Here is a 16503-nt window from a genome sequence, read left to right as displayed (position 1 = left end):
TTTGTTCTGACTTTTGTAACAGCAGCTGATTGTGATGTAATATAATGACTTTAATGATGCGTATCTGTAGGTACTGAATTCCTCTTTAGATTTAAAAAGCTGGTCAGACAAGTGTTTGGCAGTCCTTTGATTCCCCAGTTTCAGTTGTTGCTTATTCATCTATCAGCTCGCGTTCCCCAGGCTACTTCTGCCCTTGCTGAACCACGGATGAGTTCAGTCAACCATCGTCAGATTCAAATTCATGAGATACTTCCTCTGAGGAGCTGTTCCTGCGGATCCGGCCATCGCTTTTCATGCTGTGAAAAGTCTTCTTAAAGGCCTCCATCATGGCATGGGCCAGCTTCTTGGCCTCCAGCTTGCTCTCACACTCTACAGCATGGCAGTCCATCTGGTAGGACAAGTCATCGTTGATCTCCCGATAGACCCAAGCAAAGATGTTTGGGCTGACATTGTGATCAGCAGTGCAGTAGGCTATCCGTGCTACCTGAAAGGTATCCATGTGCACTGTTGCCTCGCCTTTGAGGTCCAGGTGATGCAGCCAGACTTGGAAAGGGCGAATTTCCAGCAGGGCATTAGCTGGGTAAATATCCTCCCTGGCCAACGTGTGCTTCTTCCACAACTCAATGACTGGTTTCTCTGTGCAGCCTGACAAAAACTGCATCCCTGTTGTGGAAATCTTACCCAAATACGTGACCTGCAATAAAGAGCAAAGACAGGTGAAATACAGCCAGCAGATGGGGCTTAGAATTGCAGAATCATTAAGGTTGGAAAAGACCTTAAACATCATTGAGTCCAACTGTAACCCAGCTACCACAACCACTAAACTATATCCTGAAGCACCACATCTACACACCTCTTAAACATCTCCAGGGATGTCTCCACCACCTCCCTGGGCAGCCTACTCCAATGCCTGGCCACTCTTGCAGGAATGAGATTTTTTTTTTTTCTCTTAACATCCAACCTAAATCTCCTCTGGCACCACTTAAGCCCATTTCCTCTAGTCCTATCACTAGTTACTTGGGAGAAGAGACCAACACTGGCCTCACTCTGACCTCTTTTCTTTCTGCTTTCTGCCATCCCAAGGAACTTTACCTGGAAAACAGCAGCATCCTGCTCCTGCAAAACTCCCATTTACCCATCATATTCAGTTAAACAGTTTTCAGATTGCTTTCCAGATGCTGACTTCACCATGCAAACTCACTGTTAAAACTGTTCAATCTCTGAGGCTGAAGGGGTCTGGCTCTCTCCAGTTCCCCCAGATAAGCCCAGCTTTGAAACCCCAGGCTGTCCCTCTAAGCTCATGCTCCCCAGTGCCAGTGGAACAGCTGCAGATAGCCCTGATGATAACCACCTTTTTGTTTTCCTTTCTCGTTTACCCAGATGACTTATTTGTATCAAACTTCAAACATTAATATGAGGGAGACTGAGATGTTCTTGGTTTGATAATGCAGAGCTGTAGGGGGTCAGAAAAGTGTGATCACAGCTGAGGATTTTAAACTGTTGGAATGTTTTTTTCCCTCCAAATGACCCTGTTTTTCCACCACTTCTGCTGTTTCTGCTTATAAGTATTAAGTGAGGAATAACTCAAAGCTGTTCATTTTGAGCAGGGCTGAGACATTTATTACATCAATTTAAGAAAACATGCATTTAAAAATAACTAGTAATAACTCTACTTCAGTTTAATCACATCATCTCTGTGTTTTTCTGTCTAGTTCTTCTGAGTAAATACCTTGCCATCCAATCTGCACACTAAAGCAAAGTGGGTTTGGTGGCCTGACAGTATCCTGTTCACCAAGAATCAGGTTCATGGAGAGGTCCATACCAAAATTCAGTATTAAGCCTCTGCAGGAACATTCCCCTAAGTCTGTGCAGCTGCTGAAGAGGCTTTCTTCCACTTGCCAATAGAAGATCAGTTTCTCTGGGAGAAGGGATTTTCTCTAGCAAAGACAGGGTCAGCACCACATCAGCACAGTGACATAGATTGTGCTGCTTATTGCTGCTATCAAAATGGTGCATTTAAGAACAACGACATAGAAGCAAAATTCTTTCTAATTTGTCTTTTGCAGCAGTGACTGCTTGCGACAGAATCTTGTGCCTCTTGCTTGATGTTTTACAACCTCATGTGCATTTTACTCCAGGCATTTGAGGGAGAAACTCACTTTTCAGACTAGTTTTTTCAACAAGCTGAATTAAACACAGAGTATCAGCTACATTAAGAAATGCAAAGGAAAAAAACCCACCAGGATTTCCACATTTAAACACATAAAACCAAAAAAGTCATACCCACAAGGAACACAGCATATGTATTCCGTGTAAACAAAATTTTCCACAAGAAAAATATTTTGCTTCAAGCTTCATAGGTTTTGTTAAACTCAAGAGATCTAAATTAAGCCATAATTAAGGAAAAAGCTTACAGAACATTATTGGAAGTCCATGTGGCTTAATTACGCCTGCCAAAAAAGCAATTTCATAGCAATGCCATTTCAAAATGGGAAGTCAGTATTATTGTTTGGCTATAAATATTCATGCTCTGCACTGGGAGTATGTTAAATCTTAAATTTTAAACCTTTATATTCTTTTTAACAGTGGAAAATACCAGCACTAGAAGAGTTAACAAAACAAGACCTACCAGCATTCTGCTTTATTTTATTAGTGATGAGAGCTGAGTCCCTTTACGTCCCATAGAATAACTTAAAAGAAAACCTCAGAGCTTGCAATGCTGACTCAACACACACAAACAGCACACACTAGACCAAAGTGGAACATCCTGGCATGTATTTCAACATAGATCCAAAGTCATACTGCTCTGAAAATATTGAAATCAGGTACTGGAAGGTTGTTCTAAGGTCTCCCGGGAGCCTTCTCTTCTGCAGGCTGAACAGCCCCAGCTGTCACAGCCTCTCCCCATAGGGGAGGTGCTCCAGCCCTGTGATCATCTTCCTGGCCCTTCTCTGGACCCACTCCACTCCAGCTCCCGCTCCTTATGCTGGGCATACCAGAACTGGATGCTGTACTCCAAGTGGGGTCTCCTGAGAGCAGAGTAGAGGCGGAGAATCACCTCCCTCATCCTGCTGGCCACATTTCTTTTGCTGCAGACATGGTTGGCCTTCTGGGCTGCCAGCAACCATTGCTGGCTCATGTTGAGTTTTTCATCAACTGACACTCCCAAAGTCCTTCTCCTCAAGACTGGTCTCAATCCACTCCTCACACAGCCTGTATTTGTGCTTGTGATTGCCCAAACCCAGGTGCAGGACCCTGCACTTCACCTTGTTGAACTTCATGAGCTTGGGCCCACCTCTCCAGCCTGTCCAAGTCCCTCTGGATGGCATCCCTTCCCAACCAGACTACACAGCTTGGTGTCATCAGCAAACTTGCTGAAGGTGCACTCAATGCCACTGTCCATGTGGCTGACAAAGACATTAAACAGCACTGGTCCCAGTACTGACTCCTGAGGGACACCACTTGTCACTGGTCTCATTGAGTTGTTGACCACAACTCTTTGAATGAGGCCATCCAGCCAATTCCTTATCCAGCCAGTGGTCCACCCTTCAAGTCCAGAGGTCAAGAGTTTACTTGCAGCTCACAGGAGATAAAGAACAGCTTGGATCCTGCATGCATTGATCTGACTTCAGATCTTACTCCCATGGACCCTGAGTCCATACTGATCCTAACCCACAAGCCTCAGCTGGGTGCTCAGTTAGGTGGATCAACTCCTTTTTTCCCTCTGGTCCATAGACTACTAGTGCTCCAAGAAAGCAGATCCAAGTTGTAATGATCCATAATTATGACATTACAAGGGGCAGATGCTCTCTTGGCATGGGAGTCTGGCACAGGAACATGTATGCACAAAGACTCTGGGCTCTCTCACTATGCAAGCCTGTGATGAAAGGACCATGTAGAGAATTATTATTTTGTTAGTACAAGTATTTCTCTCACACCAGGTAATGAAGGTCTTTGTCAACAAAACAAACAATGAAAGTTAAAAAATTAAAACAGAGCACTGAATTTGAGCCAGCAGGTATTTACTCAGCATATTTGCAGTCACCAGAGAATGCTTGAGAGGATCTCGACTCTTATGCAGATCTCAGTGATAGATGACTGTCTCTTTTGTCCATCTGAGTTTGAAAATAAATACTCTTTTAGTCTCACATCTAGTCTGCAGCAACTGGTTATGTTTGATCTGAGACAGTAACACATTCCTCACTTGAACCTGAGGCAAGTTGAGGTAATAAGCCATTTTCTTCCTGAAATTAGGGGAATTTCTCCTGTGGCAGCTTCAGGGGAAGTGTTAACAAAAGCCTGATTGGAAGGGCCTGTGTCAGGCTGCAGATGTCTTGACCCTCCAGTCAGCAAGTAAACTGTCAGACAAGAAGCACCAGTATAAGGACTCAGTAAACTTGCCAAAATATTTAAGAAGAGTACAGAGGAGACCTGAAGAAAGAAGCAGCCAAAGGCAGGTTTGAGAGGACACATGCCTGTCTTGTTATGAATTGCCACTGGCACACAGATAAACATGCAGATGGTCTCTGGGTTACCAACACAAATACACACGCAAGCACAAGAAAGCCCAAGCTTCATCCAGTTTGCATGCACACATTGTTAAGGCCAGAGCCAAGCAAGCTTCATCTTCACATCATTACCAGTTCTGGAAAACACTGCAAGAAGCTGCTACTCAGAGAACCTATGCTTGGACTTTCCTGTGCTCCAGCAGCTGCAGCAGCTGGACGTACCACCAGGCACCAGGCTTGGTGAAGTCCAAAGCTGTCTGGATACAAATCCATATCCTCAAGTACCTCCAAGAGGCATCAGAAGACTGGATTAGATGTGTTGGTGGTGTATGCCAAATGTTGCCTTTTTCAGTTCAGAGACAAAACCAAGCAAATAAATATCAGAAAAACTAAGATTAAAAGGGCATGTTTCCCTGTGGCCACTGCTGCCTGGAACACCTCCCCTTCACACAGCACGATACTCTCCTGTCCCTCCTCACAAAGCTTTAGAAACACTCTCTGAGAGGAGCCCTGGCCAACCTGGCAGGGTTTCTGCTGGTCCCTCAGGGCTGGGAGACAGTGCAGCATTTGGAGAGCTTGCCAGGAAAGAAGGTGGCTGGTGGGGAGCTTGATGGCCATGACAGCATGCACTATGCCTGCAGTGCTTCCAGCACTGGGAAGCTGGGGAGGTCAGGGCTGCAGCAGGCTGCCTGGCAGCTCAGTCAGTTATGGAACATGTTTCAGTAAAAGCAAACCGAGCTATAGAGTCATTTGCAACAATTACCAGGCCCAGCTTTTGGGACAGAGGAAGCTCCATGCCAGCCAGGGCAGCTCATCTCTTCTCACCCCCTACTGCAGAGACTCTGCCTCAGGCTGGTGGCTTTGGGATTCAGAGCCAAAACCTGCTCTTTGGCTCTGGAGGAAAAACAAAAATATCCCAGACATTCCACTGGATCACTGAGCAAATACTGTCAACTGCATTCAAGTAATGTTTGCTTAAGTCAGACTCAACAAACTAACTCAGCTAAGGGAAAAGGCTGCAGTTTCCCCTCTGGTTGTCACTCTTTCCTCACCCACACTGTGTGCTGTCCAGCCCAAGTCTTCACAGCACAAAGACAAGGGTCTTTGTGGGAACCACAGGGCTCCTCAGCACACACAGATACCCAGTGAAGGCAGCACTGTGGGTTACAGAAATATGTGAAGAACTGTTTTATTTGGGAGACAAAATTCAGAGGGAGAACAGACTGGGCTGGGCAATCACTTTATGGAAAATAGCCACTGAACCTGATGGCTGCCCTCTGGTTTAGGAGGAAGAAAAACAACAGATCAGTAGGAAAGAATCAAGGAGTAGCTCCAGAAAAAGTTGGAGGCATCAGCACCTCTTCAGCAGTTAAGTCCACAGCCAGTATCTGGTTTCTTCAGTGGGAACAAAGCAGAACCTAAGTCTTAAAACAGTTCTAAAATTCCCCCTTGAAAACAAAAGCAATGAAGAAGCCCAGCATGAAATGCATTCAGCTCTCTGCATCTTCAGGAACTCTTTTGGGAAAAATAACCACTGAGCAGTAGCTCCTCCTTCCGTCTATCCATCCATCCATCTGTCCCCACAGCCACACTCACAGCAGCCCTTCACAGGTGCCTTTATTTTCTCATGTGTTCCTCAACCATGACCCTGCAGCAGATCCTGCCTTAGCTTCACCCTAGGAAGGGTTCACATACAAGTGAGGAGTCACATGACAGAGGGGGACAGTCACTTTGGATATAAGCCAATCCTTCAGCTAAATCTCTTTCAAGAACACAAGAGCTCTGGTTATTTTTAACTCATCATTACTCTTCCAGGTTTTACAGCATTTGTGCCTCCAGGTAGCTGTAGTGGGTGACAGAAAAGAAAGAGCTGGGCCACTGTGGATATGCTTTTCCTTGAAAAATGCTCATCCCAAGTAGAAAGAAAAACATATTACCAATGTCACTGCTGCTTCTGAGATAGCCTAGGACAGCCCTTTAACATGGGGGAGACAGAGCAGACAAGTTACCATGGTCCAGGTCGGGTGTCCCAACGTCCAGACCCACATCTGCCAGGGGCAGCATCTTAGGTATGCTTCTGATGGAGGGTGGAGATCATCCATAATGGCCCTCCCAGAGTTCTCTTCCAGCCAAATAAAACCCTAGTCCTTCCAGAGCAGAGCTCTGCTAGGCCTCCTGCTGATGGTGCTTGGGTATGGGAGCAGAGGACAAAAACCTCTGCAGTGTGCCCACAGGAGCAGAGCTCTCCTCATCTTTCATTACATCAGGTTGCTGCTCAACAAGGCTCTTTATAAACTAGCCCAGATATTAAACTACTGTCCTCCATTAGACCTACGATCACCTAACTTATACCCAGGCACCAGGAGTCTGCCTACCTGGCAAGATGGCTGGCTGAGCCCAAAGAGAACCTCAGCAACAGCCAGCTCTGCTTCCTGCAGCCTCCTGTTAGCAGTGCAAGGACAGCCTCCTGCACTTCATTTTCCACTGGGCAAGAAGCTGGGTTTGTGGCTTGGCTTGGAGGGATGAGTCTGAAATGAAATCAAGTGGAACTGGTGAACTGCAGCTAGCTTGCAGTCGCAGAAACTTGGGTTCTGGAGTGACTGGAGGATTTATGCTGTACTATTTAAAACTCAAGAAATTAATTTAATTCTAACAGCAGTTGTAAAGTGTTGTAGTGCAAGACATAACTGGAAGAAGAGATACATCGATTGTATCCTTGGCAGGGCTGCTTGTCACACTCCTGCAACAAGGTGATGATTACTTTCATTCTGAAGTATTTTCTTTATATTGCTATTTAGATGACTTCCCTCCTTTGCCTCCTTTCATTGCCTCATATAACTTCCTTTCTCTGTGCCCAGTTACCACTGGGTTGAAATTAATTCTTGGCTAAGCCATTTCATTTCCCATTGTCCTTCAAGAGTCTTCCCAGGGTGAGGAGAGATGAGAAGAAAGCAGGCACTAGTTGCAATTACTTGAAGCTTCCTTCACACAGAGTCCCTCCAAACTTCTGCTCTGCCACCTCAAAACTTTCACTTTGAGAAAGTGGTCTGTTTGTATAATGATGCTCTCCCTGATACAGACATCTACCCTAACATTTATGTTCAAGTTACACACAAGGCTTTTTCCTACACATTCATTATTTACATGAGGTTGAGACCGAGCATGGAAATTTGATTAAACAACTCATCATGTTTCAGAGAGTTTTTTTGGTTCTGTACTGCTGCTGTCTCATAGCAGAGGAGGGAGCAGGCAGTTAGCTTTTACTTCATTCCCCTTCCTTTCCAACCCACAGAAAGCTCACTTTGGCACCAGTCCTACAAAAACTTCTCCAGTTGGACTTAGCGGAGCATGCAGAGACCGAGTACAGGAGTGGCTATGTGCCTTGGGCCAGCATTTCCACTGAGGCACGTGCATTCTGCATATTCTCCAAGACTCTGGGCACAGAAGTACTCCCAGAAAGCCATGCAGAGTACACACTCTTCAGGATCTTTTATGGCTAAGTGATCTGTCCTCAAGGTTCCCTTCTTTGAGCATTCCCCATGAGATCCTTCTGTTTCTCCTTTAGTTCTTCCTTTTCAAAGAAAGCCTGTGTTGCTAAGACATTTGCTTCTGGAGACCAGACATCTCCACCAGGCTTACTTTCTGGCATAACTTGACAACACCTGAAATTAAGAGCAGAAGGGAAGGGAACCACCTTCATGGACCACTGAAGATGACTACAAATTGAGTTTGTATTTCAAGAGTCAGGCCAACATTGCAGGAAGAACAAAAGAAAAATAATGATGACTAAACCATTTCAGTTCTTCCTATCCATGGGTGCTGTAAAACCAGTAACATTCAAAAAAACCCCAACCAACCAATCAATCAACCAAACAAAAATTATGAAACAAACCACAGAGACAAGAGACTCCCAGGAACAGCAGCAATTAGCCTTGCTGGCCTCCACCACCACTGACAGAACTGCATTCCCTGAAGAAATCAGTGGAAGTCAGACACATCAGCCCTCGTACAAATGTAACTAAACCTGCAGCTGCAAAGTCTCCTATTAAGGTACATAGTCATTAGTCTCCTTCGTTTATCTCTAAGTGAAATGAGTTCCATGACTCAGCAAACCCCTCAGAGACTTTTCCAGCTCTCACAACTTTCAGCATCTCCACTGTCACATCCTGGTCACCAAACTGGCAAAACCTGGACTTGAGGGGTGGACCACTCACTGGATAAGGAATTGGCTGGATGGTTGCACTGAAAGAGTTCTGTCAATGGCTCAATGCCAAAATGGAGACTGGTGATGAGTGGCATCTCTCAGGAGCTGATACTGGGACCGGTGCTGTTTAACATCTTTGCCAGCAACGTGGACATCAGAATCGAGTGCACCTTCAGTAAATTTGCAGATGACACCAAGCTGTGTAGTCTGTTTGACATGCTGAAGGGAAGGGATCCCATCCAGAGGGATCTGGACAGGCTAGAGAGGTAAGTCTGAGCCAACCTTAAGTTCATCAAAGCCAAATGCAAGGTCCTGCACCTGGGTTGGGGCAACCACAAGCACAAATACAGGCTTTGTGAGGAGTGGATTGAGACCAGTCTTGAGGAGAAGGACTTTGGGAGTGTCAGTTGATGAAAAACTCAACATAAGTCCATGAGTTGAGTTTTTCATGTCCTGGTGCCCCCAGCACAAGAAGGACATCAAATTGTTGGAGTGGGTCCAGAGGAGGCCATGAAGATGATCACGGTGCTGGAGCACCTCCCCTGTGGGGACAGGCTGTAAGAGTTGCAGCCTGGAGAACAGAAGGCTCCAGAAAGACCCAGAGAGGCCTTCCAGTACCTGAAGGGGGCCTACAGGAAAGCTGGGAAAAGACTCTTTACAATGGCTTGCAGTGATAGGACAAGAGGGAATGGATTGAAGCTGGAAGAGGAAGCTGGAAGAGGTGAGATTTAGACTGGATATGATGAAGAAATTCTTCACAGTGAGGGTGGTGAGACACTGGAACAGGTTGCCCAGGGAGATTGTGGATGCTCCCTCCCTGAAGGTGTTCAAGGCCAGTTGGACAGGGCCTTGAGCCACCCGGTCTAGTGAAAGATGTCCCTGCCCATGGCAGGGGTGTTGGAACTGGAGGATCTTTAAGGTCCCTTCCAACCCAAACCACTCTATAACTCTACAGTTCTATGAAAAGTTTCATTTGAAGGGTGCCTACAGTGGGATGGAGCCCTTACATTGTACCAGTGAAAATAGGACCTTAATAGAAAGCACTAGATACATTATTAAAAAGAAAGTAAGAGTTAAACATTTCTTTTTACTGCCAAATGAGCCCTTGGTTTGTTTGTTGGCATTACCAACTCCTGGATCAGGGCCGCAGCAGTGCAAGCTCTGCACAGACAGAAAGGATACAGCATCACTGCCTCTAAAGTTTATGATGCTCTATTATATTCTAACCATTCTAAGTTCCCACTCAACTCCATATCTAAATAATAGCAGACTAAACAAAAGATGTTAAAGCAACAAGTATGTCCCATAGAGTATACTGATGGAAGAGCATGGTGTCATACAGTTTTTCATTCATTTCCAAAGCTATGCTTCACTGTGCCCCCCCCCTCCCCGGTCATATTTTCACAATAGATTTGGGGCTTGCCCACGCTTTCAATCCAGTCAGCATCTTTCCAACCAGTGCAGAAATATGTGAAAGTGATCCCTAGCCCCTCTAAGCCTTTGGTAACCTGGGTACTCAGGCAGGCCTCCAGAGAGATTTGTCTCCTGGGAGTTTCCCCAGGCAGTGAGAGGTCTTCTGCAGAGAAAGCCTCCCTCTTTTCTGGTCAATTTAACCATGGCATCACCTCCACACCTCTCCAAAAACCCAGCATTGCTTCCAATCTGTTCTCTTGGCATGCATGTCAGCTCTGAATCTACATAGCAGCCAGATGGCACAGTCCTCAACCACCTGGTGCAAATTCCAAGACATGGAGAAGTCTATGGTACTAATCTTAGCCAAGACAAAAGGAAACACCAAGCCTTGGTTTGGAGAGCCTGGAAGGCAGTACTCCAAAGTGGAGGACTCTAGAGGATAGAAGAGGAGGGGGGCAAAGGTCTTTTTCCCTGGGGGCAGCTCTACTCATCACTGATGCAATTTGGATCATTGATTACAGCAGCTTGCCCGCAGTACAACTCAGAGGGCTGCAGGTCAGACCCAATCATTCTTCACCAGTGGTAGAACAGATTTCTAGGAGCTCCCTTCATAGGCACTGTTCATCTCTCTGCTATTAGCTTTTATGAAGGGCAGAAAATTAATTTTCATAATTTCTACTGGCCCTGAAGTTGACTTTGCAAAGACAGAGTCTATAGTGAACAGCCCTGTTGTTGATCTGTGTGGAGATGGACAAACTGGTGGGAATTTTATGGATCAAAGGGAAAAAAAACCCTAAACTACTTATGATGCAAATCAACCCTTTGCTGTTTTTCTTGACAGTGACTGCTTTCATGCAACAATAAATACCTGCAGTAACAAACACAATAATCAATAACATTATGAAAAGGGCCCAGTCTTGTATTTCTCAAACAAAAGTTCCATCTGGGTTTGAAAAATGGCTCCAACTTACATTTGAGGAGGATTTCTGCATTTGCATGAATAGAAGAATATAAAGATACAGTAGCAGAACTCAAGGGAGGGATCAATACTGATTCAGAGAAATCACTGAACCTGCAGAGCATCACATTCATCTACTCTCACCAGCCCATGCTGCTTCAGGAAAAGTTAGGGTAGAAGAAATACAACAGCATCTCCACTCATCCCTGGTTTCTGACTGCAGTACATATCCAGTAAAAATCTCAGCAGTCTGATGATTGGTTTCTATATAATTACTCATTTTCCATTAACAAGGTGCTTCTCAGCTCTATAATGAGTAAATACTTAGTCTTAGCCATTTTTCGTCATACCACACCTACAATTTCCCATATTGTTACTGCAGTTATTTAATAGAATAAGCAGATCTTATTGAGAGCTTAACAGTTCTCGATCATACCAAACTAAGAGTCTTAATACTTTCTTAAGTATTAAGAGTGTTTAATACTTTCTCCAGCACTTTCCAGTCTCAGACAGAAAGGAAAGACAGCAAGGTCTGACTGACAAAGCAATGGCCAAGACTGGAATAAACTGTCCACAGGGGAAGGCTTCTCTTCCCCAAACAGCAGGAACCAAATATTTCCAGGCATTTCAAGAAAGCCCATGGGTTTAGAGTGCTCTCTCCCTCTGCTTTCAGATATTGACAGAGAGATTTTCAAAAGAGCAGAGACAGCAACACGTGTGGAGCATTTCAAGAAAAGTTGACTGCTCTTTCAGTTTCTAGAAACACAGACAGGAATTTGGCAAGAGAGGTGGGTGTGTGCACTAACAAATGAGGACATTACTCCTCTTAAAATTCTGTAGCAAGGCTGCAGCAAGCAAAATTGAAATGCTCCTGCTCCTAGGGAGCCTGGTAGGAGACTGAGCTGTACTTCCACTCACAGAATTAGAGCCCTTGCTAAGTCTCTCCTAACAGTCTTGTTTTCTACCAAAGCTGTTGCTATATTGCTTAAATACTTTTAGACAGAAAACAGCATACATTTTAGGTTTGATTATGCATGAGCTTGATATGACAGGACAAGAGAGAGAAAACAGACTTTTGGGTAACAGAGACTTTCCTTTAGATTTACTCTATGCTAAAAATGTAGAAATTTACAGTAAAAGCACACACTATGTTGTCCCCTGTCATCTATCTTTAGCCTTTTACTCTTTTTGTCTCATGCCTTCTCTTCAAAATAAACTGGTGTCTCCTGTTGAGCCAAAACCAGTGCAAATCCACAAGCAGCATTCAATTTCAAACCTGAACAGGTCAGTCTAGCTATTCCTGGGAGGAAATTTCATGTAGGAGAAAATATACTGCTTCCAGAAGAAACTCATCAAAAAACACCAGAAAAAAAAATCCAACACCCCTCTCTGTGTCTCTTACTCCACAGTGTTTCCTTGGCACTTCAGGACATGGTTTAATAGCCATAGTGGGTTTACATTGAAAGTTGGATGCAATGATCTTGGAGGTCTTTTCCAACCAAAACAATTCTATGATTCTATGATCCTGATTACCTTTTATCTTGGCAAGGAGAAAAAGCTGAATTAGAGTTAAGTCCCAAGCTGTACAGCAGACAATACAGATTATAATGTCTTCATGTTTTGTCATTAGCAAGGTAAGTGCATCTCCCTCCTCACAAAAGCACCAAGGACAGGTTATAGAAATCACAGAAATGGCTTGAGTTGGAAGGGGCCTTAAAGATCATGTAGCTCCAACCCCTTGCCATGGGCAGGGACACCTCCCAATAGACCAGGTTGCTCAAAGCCTTATCCAGCCTGGTCTTAAATACTTCCAGGGATGAGGTGCCCACAACTTCTCTGGGCAACCAGCAGCCACAGCCAGAGCAGGGCAGTTCTTCCAGGGTCAGACAACATGCACTAGTGAGAGCACAGCCCTGCTGGGGATGGACTTCCCAACACTCAGAAAAAGCATTAATGTAGTACACTGTAATATGTGTGATCCCCTTTTTGATCCCAGTTTGATGCCACATTGTTCATCAGTGCACAACGACTGCTGCCTGTCTGCATGCAGAAAGTGGTGCTATGCTGTTGTAACAGGGGGTGGTAGGCATATGGATGTATTACTGAACAATCCCAATGAGTAACACCTTTCTTCTCAAAGGAGCGTTTAGCAAGCTGTCATTAAAACATAAACACCAGCTGCCTATATGTCCCTGTATGCCTCAGAGCCAGAGCTGAGAAGAGGAGGTGATGAACAGAATCATAGAACTGTTGCAGTTGGAAGAGACCTTTGAAATCATCACATCTAGCTGCTCACCTCGAGCTCATAATCCCACCACAACCACTAAACCATGTCCCAAAGCACCACATCCCCATGTCTTTTAAATACCTCCAGGGATGGTGACTCCACCACCTCCCTGGAGAAGGACCTTGGAGTCCTGGTGGACAATAAGTTATCCATGGGACAGCAATGTGTCCTTGAGGCTGAGAAGGCCAGTGGTATCCTGGGGTGCATGAAGAAGAGTGTAGCCAGCAGGTCCAGGGTGGTTCTTCTGCCCCTCTACTCTGCCCTAGTGAGACCACATCTGGAGTATTGTGCCCAGTTCTGGGCTCCCCAGTTCAAGAGGGAAAGAGATATACTAGAGAGTGTCCAACAGAGGCTACAAAGATGATAAATGGACCAGAACACCTGATGAGGGAAGGCTGAGAGACCTGGGGCTGTTTATAGTCTGGAAAAGATAAGACTGAGCAGAGATCTTATTAATGTCTATAAATATCTGAAGGGTGGGTGTCAAGAGGAAGGTGCCAGTCTCTTTCCAGCAGTGTTCTGTGATAAGACAAGCGGCAATGGATACAAAATGGAACACAGGAAGTTCAACATGAGGAAAAACTTCTTTAGTGTAAGGGTGATGGAGCCCTGGAGCAGGCTGCCCAGAGAGGTTATGGAGTCTTCTTTCCTGGAGACTTTCAAGACCTGTCTGGATGTGTTTCTGTATGACTTGCCCTAAGTGATCCTGATTTGGCAGGGGGTTGGACTCAATAACCTCCCAACCCCTACCATTCTACAACTCTATGAACTGTCTGGAAGCAATAGGTATAGATAAAGCAGAAACTGCTCTGGAGTTTAGTTTTAAAAGGAGAATGGCTTAGGCAAAGAAGACATAATGTCCATCATACTTTCTAACTAACACTTAAATCTTACACAACACAATGTCTGGTATGACCAAGATCTTGCATTTGAACTAATTAAATCAAGGATGCAATGGCAAGAACAGATTTCATCCTGATAGGTTTTGTCTCAAATTCCAGCAGCTAAGCTGCCACCTTCAGGCACCTCCTTTTATTTGAAATGAAAATGAAGTAAACACACACTCTGTGAAAGAACAGAAAACAAATTTGTATCCAAGGGTGTCCTGCCAGTGTGGAAAAGGAGATAAAGCTCTTGGCCTTGCCAGATGGCAGAAACACCATCTTAGGCCTGGAAAAATTCTGCAAGAATCAACATAATACTAACACAAATCCTTCCATGTAGAAGGCTCAAGCCACACACAGCAGGTTTCATAACACTTAAAGACCTTGACTTAGGTAAGTGTACAGTCACCCTCCTTGATTACCTTGTAACCTGGCAGGGAATGCAAACTCTTGCAACTTCAAGAAATGTGTGGACATGGCACTTCAGGACATGGTTTAATGGCCATGAAGGTTGAAGGTTGGACTCAATGGCTGAAGGTTAGACTCGATCTTAGAGGTCTTTCTTTTTCAACCGAAACAGTTCTGTGATTCTGTGAACTCCATTTTTTTTTTTCTGCTTCATATGCACTTCTCAGCAGATGATACTCAGATGTACAAAGCCCTAATCACACCTCAAGGACATTACCACATCCACAGCACTGCCAGAAACACAAAAATCTCCTGTTCTGAGGACCCAGTCAATTCTGCTTAAAAGGAGCTATCACTGTTCCAAGAAATTATTAGCTTCAAGTTACTAAGAAATGAGTGTATTTATTTTTCTTTAATAATAAAGAAGATAGACTGGTGTCCAACTCTGATAGCAAAGCAACAGGCAGCAGGAACTCACCAAGGTCACAGAGCAAAAATGACCTTGGACTCTCCAGGGCTTGGTGTCAGCCCATATGAATTTAATGGGCGTTCTGGCAGCAGAGCTCAGCAGTGCTCTTCCCTGCTCCCCTCAGAATGACTTCATGCAAAAGAGCAACAGCTGAGAGGAAAATGTGATTTTTCACGTGCTTGAACAAACAAACAAACAAACAAAAAATACAAAAGCTGGTCAGGATACCCAAGACAAGGAGAAAACCAAGGGGAGAGCCGAGGTCCCTGGCAACACACGAGGTACCTCTTGCTAGCAAGCACTACAAAGGGCAAACAAACAGTCCTCTCCTCAGCAACAGCAGTCATAAGACTTCTCCAAAAACTTTTGGGTCCTGTGATAGGATTTTGCTTGATCTATCACAACCAAGATAAGATATCCAGTAAAACAACTTGAAGCAATTGCAAAGCTCTGGCTCTGGTTGATGGCTTGAATACCAAGTTGTCATATGGACATCTATCTGAAGCTGTTCATACTACCCTGAAGTTATTTCTAGCCATTGCCTAAGAGGAAGGGATCTGGGCTTTGATCCACTTTGCACTCAGTCACCAGCATTTGTGAGGCAGAAAAAGCAATTACAATTTCAGCCTCTGTCACAGAGCACAAAAAGCAGAAACGTGGCAGCCAGCACAGTCTCTTGCACACTGATCTCTGCGATTTGAAGCAGTTCCTGTTTTTTAATGATGAAGCCTTTTTGATGTCTACTCCTTCACCTTCTTCAGCTGCACAGTCCATGGCCACTTGCATTAAAGGACTTGGATTGCAATGCTAATCTGGAATGTTCACAGAGACCTGACAAAACAAACAAACAAACGCACCACCCCCCACTCCCCCCCAACTAACAAACAAAACTGCCATGGGTTGAATGTTGCATGTTTGCTGCTGCTGTTCAAACCATCCTGTGTCTCATGCCGGCTTCAAAATGAAAGTGCTGGCTGGAGCAAAGTATTACAGGGACTGAAGTTCAGATTGCAACATGAGAGGCTTCCTGTTCTGGTTGCTGTTTCTGGGTTCTGGGGTTTTGGGGTGTTGGGTTTTTTTCCCACAGGGATGGCGGTGAGACGAGTGGGGAAGCCACTGCTTTTCTTTTATGCTGTTTTCTTCTGCATTTCACTGTGCTTTTCCTGCAAATAGGCTAAGCTAAGGTGTATAATAAGGTGTATAATAGTTGTATTATTAGATTATTAGCTAAGGTAATTGTGCATTTATGTTATCGCATTTATTCAGTACGCTCTTATCTCTTTACCTCAACCCTGAGTTTTTGTGTGCTACTTTTCCCTCACTTGTGTGTTAGGGGAGCAAGCAGGTTAACCTGTTGGTTTTGCTTTAAACC

The 16503-nt window shown here is 44.6% G+C and overlaps 1 protein-coding gene across 1 annotated transcript in view; it reads right to left on the bottom strand.

The window, feature by feature from the left end:
- Nucleotides 1-217: 217 nt before the first annotated feature.
- The window catches only part of PID1 (phosphotyrosine interaction domain containing 1), a 46207-nt gene continuing 29921 nt past the window's right edge, over nt 218-16503 (bottom strand). The window contains exon 2 of the mRNA XM_054386129.1: nt 218-694. Within this exon, the coding sequence (XP_054242104.1) occupies nt 218-694 (477 nt within the window). The remainder of the gene's footprint in view (nt 695-16503) is intronic.

Source organism: Indicator indicator, chromosome 13, assembly GCF_027791375.1.
Source record: "Indicator indicator isolate 239-I01 chromosome 13, UM_Iind_1.1, whole genome shotgun sequence".
Classification (NCBI taxonomy): domain Eukaryota; kingdom Metazoa; phylum Chordata; class Aves; order Piciformes; family Indicatoridae; genus Indicator; species Indicator indicator.
This window is presented reverse-complemented; position numbering and strand designations above follow the sequence as displayed.